Source organism: Odocoileus virginianus, unplaced genomic scaffold (genome assembly GCF_023699985.2).
Source record: "Odocoileus virginianus isolate 20LAN1187 ecotype Illinois unplaced genomic scaffold, Ovbor_1.2 Unplaced_Contig_25, whole genome shotgun sequence".
Taxonomy (NCBI): domain Eukaryota; kingdom Metazoa; phylum Chordata; class Mammalia; order Artiodactyla; family Cervidae; genus Odocoileus; species Odocoileus virginianus.
This window is the reverse complement of record NW_027224342.1, coordinates 903644-913736: the sequence shown is the minus strand read 5'-3', so window position 1 is coordinate 913736 and position 10093 is coordinate 903644. Positions and strand designations below refer to the sequence as shown.

Here is a 10093-nt window from a genome sequence, read left to right as displayed (position 1 = left end):
TGACTGCTGGGACTTCAGCAGTGGGGTCATTTTTAAATGCCTCCTTTCTTTCCCTTTTGGCTGCAAGCTCTTGGTGATAAATATGTGTACATGGGCGGGGGGGGGGGGGGGGGGGAGGGGATCGTGATCCAGAGAGATGAACATGCACATAAGTAGATGTAACAGTCTGGCTTCAGATGTCAATCTTGTTTTCATCAGAGCTTTTTGTGGGAAAACCCAGAGTCAAATGGGGCAATCTGAGATCTGAATAAGAGCGACAGCTCCTGGATGTATGGAAAATTCATTGCCACAAAGAATATTCATGCACCCCCTCATGAGGACATGATTTCAGTGTTTCAGTTCTATGAAGTAGGAACCAAACTAAAACCATGGCTGTGGGGTGGGGCGGGGGGCGGGGGTGAAGTTTGGGACGGATACGGTGAGGCCCAAGGTGGTCTGAAGTTGCCCTTGAAAAGCTAGCACACAGTTTTTATTTAGACAGTGTCTGGGAAGCCTAACAATCACTTCTCTAAAAGTGCCTTTATTCACACCTTCCAGTGGACTGAGAAACACATCAGCCCACCGGTATGAATGCATATTTTAATTTGTATTAGTTTTATTTTTGGTGATTTTGAAAGGAAAGCTATCCTTCAGACTTATCAAGACAAAAATGCTGAAGTGACCTTGAGAGGTCCCTGCAGGCTACCAGAGGAGGTTTTGGGGGCCACTGAGAATGAAGGAGATCAATAGCCATAATCAAAGCTTTTTGTTTCGTCCACGTGGCTTTATTTAGCACATGAGCAGGAGTCCAGGAGATGACAAAAAGTTTCCCTTTTCACACAGCCGAACTGTACTTTGAATCATTTTGAAGTCCTGACTCTGCTGACCACTTTGGGGCAGACACCAAGGTAGCTAGCCTGCTCTAGAACTTAATTACTTCCTGGAATTCTACCCCTCCTGGGCCTGGAGGACAGCTTCCCCTCCCCATGGGGACTTCTCTGTCCTCCCCTTCAATCACCTTTGTCTGGTGGTCAGGGCCAAGGAAGGAATCCCCCAATAATCCGAAGCTCCCCTTAGGAATGAGACCCCACCCTGCTCATCACCCTGGTCATGTCCTGCTGGCCTCGCAGCACTGGCCCCTGAAGGCTACGACTAGGGCAGTGCCAGGGGAGGGCAGTGAGATGTGGGGCAGACCCGTTGCAAGGCCCCCTAACTGGATGCTTTTACATACCCTCATTATTCCTTCTGCCTCAGTGTTTAGGGAGGAGCGGGTGGCTTGAAGAACTCGTGTTCAGAATTGTGACCATATTAAAAAGTCAAGCTGAATTTGAAAACAGCCAGCTCTAAGCTCTTTAGATTTGTGAGATAAACAAACAAACGAACTCCCAAAAGATGCTTTTCCAGAATATTCTCTTTTTTCACTTTTTATTTGGAAACAGACTCAAAGTTTCAGGAAATGTACCATGAATCCCAATATGCCCTTTACCTAGACTCACTATTTTGCACATTTTGTCCTGTTTTTTTTTTTCTCCTTCTTTGTCCATATACATTATCACCATCATTCTTCTTGTTGCTACTGGACCACTTCCATGTGTACCTTGAAGACATCATATCCTTTTACCCCCACATCCTCAGCCTGGATCTTTTATGAACAAGGACACTCTCTTGACAAAAATGTTATTTTTTGAGGTAGGAGAGGGGTGTCTGTTGAAGCCTTTATAACTTAAGTGTGAGCCCGTCCAGAGTGCCGAGTGTGGGGCCTTATGCAGGCTGCTGCTATAAAGGCAGGGAGAGTGGAGAGGAGACCCCACCACAGGTCTGGAGGGCTTTATTGTTGCCATAAAACATATTTTTTCCATGTTCTCTTTAGACACATGAAATGAAGTCTGCATTCCCAAGATCTGGCTTGTGGCTTTAAAATAAAAAAAATATTTTTACAGTATTCTTTTTGGAGAGATGAAGGCATGCATTTTATTAACATTTCTCAAACTCTTTTTTAGCTTTTAGGCTGACAGCATCCAGCCTTAGACTGGTGCAATCGAAATACTGTACATACCTTTTTAGAAATTACACCTTTCAGTTAACCAGAGGGGGAAACTTTATTTTCTTCTGTGAATCATCAGCTCTGTGATGGAGAGCTTTAACATCCCTGTGTGACAGGGAGGTAATCTGGCTTATCCCACCTGACGTGTCAATGAGTTCTGCAAGCAGTTTTCTGGGGTTTTGCTCATGGGTGGTTTGGGTCTCATTCATGATGTTCTATAGAGACCTGGTCCAGCCCAGCGGCAGACGAATACCCAGGAAGTGGTATAAGCTGCACGTTTGCTGGTCTGGCCACACCAGGATGCACTCTGAGGGGCAACCCAGTTTTCCCTGCTAGGAACGCAAAGGACTTGCTCAGAGCTGGAATTTGGCGGAAGCAACTTGCTCCAACATGTCAAAGCTGCTGCATCCCCAATACCCCCCCTCCTTCTTCCTCCAACCCCAACCTGAGGATTCCCCGCCGCCACCACGCTTACAGTCTCAATCCTAACCCCACCGGGGCGAGGAAGTGTCTTTGCATCAGAACAAGCCTGGAGAGGTGAGGCCACCACTGACTCCCAGCGGCCGCACAGGGCGCTGCGCCCCCTCGCCCCGGCCTCTCCCCCTCCCCTCCCCTGCCCTGCGTCCGCCCCGCCGCCCCCGCGCCGCCTCCTGCGCCTGGGCTGAGGCAGATTCCTCTCTCCGGGTTTTCAAAGCGCCTTTCCGAAACCACCTCCCCGCCCAGAGAGGGCGAGAGATCCCGGGCGTAATTGCTCCCCGGAGCGGCCGACGGGCGCGCGGGGAGAGGCCTGTGCTGGGGTACTTTCAAACTGAGGCGCGCGCACACACTCACACACACCCACCCACCCAGACACACGCGCGTGCGCGTGCTCGCGCGCGCATACACATACACACACACACACACATACACACACGCCCATTTATATAGGCGGTGGCGGCGGCGGCGGCCGGGGCGGCGGCGGCGGCGGCGGCGGCGGCGAGCGCAGGAATGATGGAGCTGAGCCAGCCGACCCGGGTTGGAAGCAAGTGAGGAGAGCTAGGCGCGCCCCGGGATTTCTGTGCCCGGTGCTTGTCATCCTACTCAGGGAACGGTGCACAAGGAGGAGGGCGGGGAAGAGGAGGAAGCCAGGTGAGCGAGGAGCCCCCTGCGTATCTGGACTGCCCGAACGCACCTTCCCTGGACTCCAGCTGCCTCTCCACCCAGGTGGGCGCGCCCGCTTCCCCACTCGCCAGGGGTGCTTTGAGGAGACCAGAAAGTCGCGGCCCGGCTGCGCGGGATGCCTTTCGCCAAGCGGATCGTGGAGCCGCAGTGGCTGTGCCGGCAGCGACGCCCGGCGCCTGACCCGGCGGAGGACGCGATCGGAGGCAGCGCAGAACCGCCGCCGCCGCCCCTGCAGCTGCCCGGCCGACGGGACGAGGCCGTGGCGCCGGGGCCAGAGGAGCCTCCCCGCGCACCCCCCGCGCCTCCCGGGCCGCCGCTGCCCGCGCCAACCGACCAGGCGCCGCCACCGCACGGAGAGGCGCCCGCGGCGGGTGAGGAGAGCGTGGCAGGGGTCCTGGAGGCGGCGTCTGTGGCTGGAGAGGCGTCCTCAGCGGCAGCCACCGCGGTGTTGCTCATGCTGGACCTGTGCGCGGTCAGCAACGCGGCGCTGGCCCGCGTCCTCCGGCAGCTCTCGGACGTGGCCCGGCACGCGTGCAGTCTCTTCCAGGAGCTCGAGAGCGACATCCAGCTCACCCACCGTCGCGTCTGGGCGCTGCAGGGCAAGCTCGGCGGCGTGCAGCGCGTGCTCGGCACGCTGGACCCCAAGCAGGAGGCAGTGCGTGAGTACCCGCGCGGTCCGCCCGCCTAGCGCTCGCTCCGGCGCCGCACCCTCGCGCCCTCCGCGGTCGCCGCAATCCCAGCCCCGCGGCGCCGCGCCTGCTGCGGTTTACACCTTACTCTTGCTTCCCCATCCCTCCCCTCCCCTGGGACTCACCCCAGTCTTCCCGGAGTTCGGGTGAGGGATGCAGACGCCAGGGGAGAAAGTTAAAGGGGGCGGTCTCTGACCTCAAAGGCAGCGGTGGACAGAGAGGGAGCATTTATGGGGACAGAGGAGGCCGAGGGGTCTGTCATTGACTTCTGGGGCTCGATTTTTCCGTCCCTCCCCGGGAGGCAGAGGGTTGGTGCTACTTCTGTGGTTTCCAGCAGCCCGTCCTGAGCCCTGTGTAGTCCTCCCACCCCCACCCCAGCGCGTGCTTGTGGGGGCTCGGGAAGTAAAGTGGCCTTTTAGGGCTTCTGCTATGCCGTGGCAGTTTTGGCCCTCTTGTGACCGCAGGGGCTGCACCGAGCTCCGAACTTGTGCCCCGCGCCTGTGTGTGCCATAGCGCTGCGCCGCACGCCTCCCGGAGTGAACTCTGAAGCGCTCTGCTCCAGCCTTGTGGCCTGGGAAAGGCGTGGAGGGAGAAGTGTCCCGGACCCTGGGGAGGTCGAGGAGACCTTTGGGCATCTCTCCTGCCCTGACCACAACAGGGTTCCTACTGAATGACTCTCTATGCCATCTGCCCTCCAAGAATCTTGGAGGTGTTCCGCGCCCCCCTCCCACCCCCCACCCCAACACGTAATATCATCCAATTTCACCCGAGTGTGCAAGACCCTTGGGCACCTTTGCTGCCTGTTAACTTCACTCTTGCGACATCCCAGGGCTCCCAATAAATGTAATTCTGGCGCTCAGGAGGGTCCCCGGGCGCACTGTTGGCCAAATCAGGAGGTGTCGGAGTCATTTAGAACCGAGCGGACGGTGGGCGGGGGCCCTAGGCTAGCATGATGGTCCTTTGGCGCCTAGTTCAGCGGCTGCGACGCTCACAGCGAAGGTGATGTCAGCGGCTCTGACTTACATAAGAAGCTTCCCCGGTTGCTGCAGCAGCTGCGCCGGTGCGCGGTGGCCGCTGAGCGCGCGGGGCGGGGGCGCTCTCGGCATTCTTCCCTGGGGACTTCCGGGCACCTCTGCCCTGCAACCTGGCCCAGCCTTCTAACCAACCCTTCCCGCTCGAGCACTGCCCTCCTTCCCCAAAATAAAATAAAGTAAAACCCCTTTGAACCCCGGCCCGGGAATTCGCTGCTTTCTGCAATAACAATAATAATAAGCGTAATGAATAAATGATGTGCGCGATCGGTTTTCGCAGCTATAAAAGACCCGGAGTTGGGTTAATGACTGGTTGTTTAAAGGGCAATTCCGGGGATGAGTTCTGGAAAGAATTAGGACTGCCGTGGGCCAAGTCGTATTTTACTTTTGGGACTTGAAATGAGCGCTTTAATCCTACCTCCTTTTTTACCCCAAACCACACAGCAGGGACAGGCCCTTCACTTTCAACAGCGCTGATATCTAGGGAGTGCGGTCGGGGGAGTGGTGATTTCACTTCAAAAGGAGTGGAGGGAAGTTTTGCAGACTGTTGAGTGGTGCATACATTTCCCGTGTGTGTGTGTGTGTGTGTGTGTGTGTGTGTGTGTGTGTGTGTGTGTGTGACACACACTGCCCCTTAAATGAGATTTCTCATAAGTGAAACTCAACACTGGAGCAAAATGAGTTTTCTCCCTTTTTTCTTTAGAGGCAGGGGTGGGTAGTTACGTACCCAGAATTTAATACAATCCTTTACACTGTTTGGAGTACAGACTAATGGTTAATGGAGAAAAAGGAATTTTTGGTGTGTGCTTACAAGTGATGAATATATAATGAACTCAGTTTAGGCGATTCCCTGGTGGCCTAGATGGTAAAGAATTTGCCCACAATGCGGGAGACCTGGGTTCAGTCCCTGGGTCCGGAAGATCCCCTGGAGGAGGGAATGGCAACCCACTCCAGTATTCTTGCCTGGAGAATTCCGTGGACAGAGGAGCCTGGTGGGCTACAGTCTACGGGGTCGCAAAGAGTTGGACAGGACTGACTACTTTCACTTTTCACTTTCTTTCATACTCTGTTTATATGTATTTATATATGAATAAATAAATAAAGATGGGTCTCATATAATAAAAGGGATAGACTTAAAATCTCCTATTATTTTTACATTTTTCTTAAAACATGATCTCCATGCTTTGTACCCATACCTCTCTCTTCTCTTGTCCATATAAATTTAGGATGACATTGTTCCTGTTTGATGTCATAAAGGCATTACCTTTGGGAGGAAAAACACAGTATTGTGTCTTAATTTGGGCTTCTTAGTGTGCAGAGGTGGGGACAAGGATTTCTGTGCAAGGAGTTTCTTTGAGAGGGGATCCCATGAAGCACGGGGAACGAGTAGGGGAGTGGGCAACTGGGGTTCAATCCAGCACACACCCGGAAGTGTTCTGCTGAGGAGTGAGGAAGCTGGAGTATTTCTCCATCAACTTCCACCACTCACTGATGAGAGCACTTGGAGCCTGAACTCCCTGGCTCCTGAGACCCACCCCAGGTGTGGGCTCAGCAGGCTCCTGGGCCATGTGGAGAGGTGTCAAAAGTCTGTGGTGTAGCATGCGGGACCTTTTAGATGTGAAGATCCCACATGCCACAACTTGGACTTCGTGTAGCCAAGTAAATAAATGTTTAAAATAAAATGTCTGTGGTGTGTTTGGGAATCTCTGCTGGGGTCGCCTGGGAAGGGGAAAGGGGCTGTGTATGGGTGGAGAACCAGTGGCATCTGCTATGTTATGCGTCTCCCTTCAGCGTTGCTCAAAGCCTAAGGGGGTTTCAAAGGGAGAAGAAGCCTAAAAGTGACCGGACTTCCTTCTTCTCCCACCTTGAATGTGTCTGGATGCCTCCATACCCCTGTATAGCCTTTCCACCCATATCACCATTGTCCATGCTGCTTCATCCTTGGATAGCTGCTTCCTGTTGCCCTGAGACAGGCTGGAGTGCTTTTTGCAGGGGTGACATCATCTGACACACACTTCAGCAAAGTCACTCTGGAGGCAAGTCTGGAGGCTGGTAGACCAGTTAGACAGTGCAAGTGGTGCCCATGGCTGGGACTCAATAGACAGTGAGAAAGGCTCAGATTGTAAATTCATTTTGCAGATAGAATTGACAGGACTTACCAATTAGATTGGTTACATGGTATAAGAGCAGAAAATAATAATTATTATGGATGACTCCTAGTGAGTTTTTTTCCTTAAATAGCTTATAGAAGGTCCATTTCCAAAAATGGGTAAGGTTTATGTAAGAGTAGATCTTTTATGGTTGGGGTAGAGGGTAGTGGAACTGATACTTTTCTGTTTGTGCTATGTTAACGTGAGATGCTTGTGTCTAAGACAATTAGATGTGTGAATTCAGAACTCAAGAGAGAGGTCCAGGCTGGAGATGCAGATGCAGGATGTAAGGGCAGAGATGATATGTGAAACCCTGGAGCTCAGGACCAGGTAGAGAGTAAAGAAAAGGGGGCCAAGACTTACCCTAGGGCAGTCCAACTTTGACAGTTTAGTAGAGAAGAAAGAGCAGTGAGCAAGCTAGAAGGAAAATCAGGAGAGTGGTATGATGGAAGCCAGGAGTAGGTATCTCAGGAATGGAGGGGGAATCATTTTGGTCAAATGCTTCTGAGAGGAAGATGAGTGCTGATGTAAGACCACTGAGTCTGGTACCTTGTTAGCAATGAGTGGCCCTGCTAAGTGCCATTTCAGTGGAGGGGTAGAGAGGAAGGCCACATGAGAGGGGATGAAGAGAACAGGAGAAGTGGAAGAGGCGAGAGCAAGCACAGACAGCTCTTGTAAGGAGTGTTGCTGTGAAGCTAGGGGGGAATGGAACCGTGGCTGGAGGCGGATGCAGGGCCCAGGGAGATTTTCATAAAAGGTGTTGATATTGAGGCATGTTTAGATTCCATGGAGAGGGAAGAATTGATGATGCTGGAAAAAGAACTGGATAATTATGGAAGTCCTTAAGAGGCTGAGAGGGAAAGGGATCAGAGCACCATCGCCCATAGAAACTGGAGGGAAGACGACACATACGGGCAGAGGGACAGGTGGACTGGTGAACTGGTAGCAGTGGGATGGGGTGTTCTTACCCAAGTCCATCTCTTTTCTGTGACTTTCTTGGAGGGATAATCAGTTGAGGGGGTGTTGGTAATGTGAGGAGAGAGGACAAGGCATTAGTGCTGTCTCAGGAAGGGAATGTGGATGCAGGGAAGAAGTACGGAGGGGCTCCCTGGCTGTATGGAGAGCCTTCTGAGACTTATGGTCATAAACATGGACTCAGTCCAGCTTTTTGGTCACTAAAACTGGAGATTTTGGAATTATTTCATGGGCCTCAACTCCAAACTGTTCATCCTGAGACATTTGAATGACATTGGCTTTTGGGTTGCTGTTGATTGTATTGAGTTTCTGAATCTTAAAGTACTTTTTATATTGAAGCTGAAAATTCATGCTAAGTCTCTCAGTTGTGTCCAACTCTTTGCGACCCTGTGGACTGTAGCCCACCAGGCTTCTCCTATCCATGGGATTCTCCAGGGAAGAATACTGGAGTGCGATGCCATGCCCTCCCCCAGAGGATCCTTGCGACCTAGGGATCGAACCCGCATCTCCTGTGGCTCCTGCATTGCAAGCAAATTCTTTACTGCTGAGCCACTGGGGAAATCGACAGAAAAGGGCACAGACCATAAATTTATAGCTTGGTTAACTTTCACAAAGTGAGCGTCTCACATAACCATCGCCAAGATCAAGAAAGAAAACATTGCTGAATCTTTAACCACCCTCCCAAGGCCCATTTTATCAGTCACTACCCTCTTCCCCAAGGGAAGACTTCCTCCATCAATTAGGTTTTCCTGTTTTTGAACTTTGTGTAAGTGGAGTCATATAGTATATACCTTTAAGTGTCTCGTGTTCCTCACCCAATATTAAATTTGTAAGAGTCTTCCATCCTGTTGTATATACAGTAGATTGTTCCTTCTCATTGCTGAATAAAATTCCATGGTGTGCATATACCACCATTTGTTGGTCTGTTCTAATGATGAGTATTTGGGTTATTTCCAGGGTAGGGCTATCACCACAGATATTTTTCTATGTGCTTTCTGGTGGGCTTATGTTTGGAATATAATACACACACACACACACACATATATATAAATACACAGTTGTTTGGAGTCTGTCTAAAAGTAGAATTGCTAGATCAAAGGGGATATATGTATGTTTGGCTTTAGTAGCTACTGCCTAACAGTTTTCTAAACTGGTGGTACCAATTTATACTCCCAGAAGTATATGCAAGTTCCAGTTGCTCCATGTCCTTACCAACACTGGTATGGTCTTTTTAATTGTAGCTACTCTGTGGGTAGCTAATAAAAATCTCATTGTGGTTTTTGCATTTCACTGATGGCTTATAAGATTGAGGACCTTTTCATATATATTTTTGACCACTTGAATATTCTCTTTTCCTCATTTTTTCTTCGTTTTTCAATAATGTCCTTTGTATGTTTTTTTTCCTTCTCTTGTAGGAGTTGTGGATATAAGTTATTTGTGAGCTATAGATACTGCAATTACCGTTTCTCTGTCATGTGCCTTTTCACTGTCTTAGTGTTACCTCTTGGTGAGCAGAAGTTCTTGTTTTTATGTAATCCACTTCATGGATCCTTTTCTTTATGGTTAGTGTTCTTTGTGCTCTGTTTTATTTGTTTTTAAATTCTTCACTAACCCCAGGGTCATGAAGATATTCTTCTATGTTCTAGAAGTTTTTTTTTGTTTGGACTTTGTCATTTAGATCCATGATTCACGTGGAATTGATATTTACACATGGTGTGAAGAAGGGGTCAAGATGCATTTTTCCCTGTGGATGCACAATTAATCCATTGCCACATACTGAAAAGACCATCATTTCCCCATTTTACTGCAGTGACACGTTTGTTATCTAACAAGTAGATTGATTTTATTTTTTAGTTAACATTCATTGAGTTCTGCTCTATGTCAAGCCTTGTGCTAAGATCATTGTATGAATCATTGTATTGAATCTTCACAATGACACTATGAGAGTTATTGTCCTGTTATTTTCCTACTTTACTGAGAGTTAACAACTTACTGTGTAGTAACAGCTGGAAAGTGCTGGAGCCTAGAATTATGGTCCAGGTCTCAGTGCACAAACTATATTTG

General features: G+C 50.2%; 1 protein-coding gene across 2 annotated transcripts in view; it reads left to right on the top strand.

Moving 5' to 3' along the window:
* Positions 1–2722: 2722 nt before the first annotated feature.
* Positions 2723–10093, top strand: part of NHS (NHS actin remodeling regulator) — a 336802-nt gene continuing 329431 nt past the window's right edge. For both annotated transcript variants that reach the window (XM_070464467.1, XM_070464466.1), the window contains exon 1: positions 2723–3843. In XM_070464467.1, coding sequence (XP_070320568.1) covers positions 3300–3843 — 544 coding nt within the window. In that variant the 5' untranslated portion in view covers positions 2723–3299. The remainder of the gene's footprint in view (positions 3844–10093) is intronic.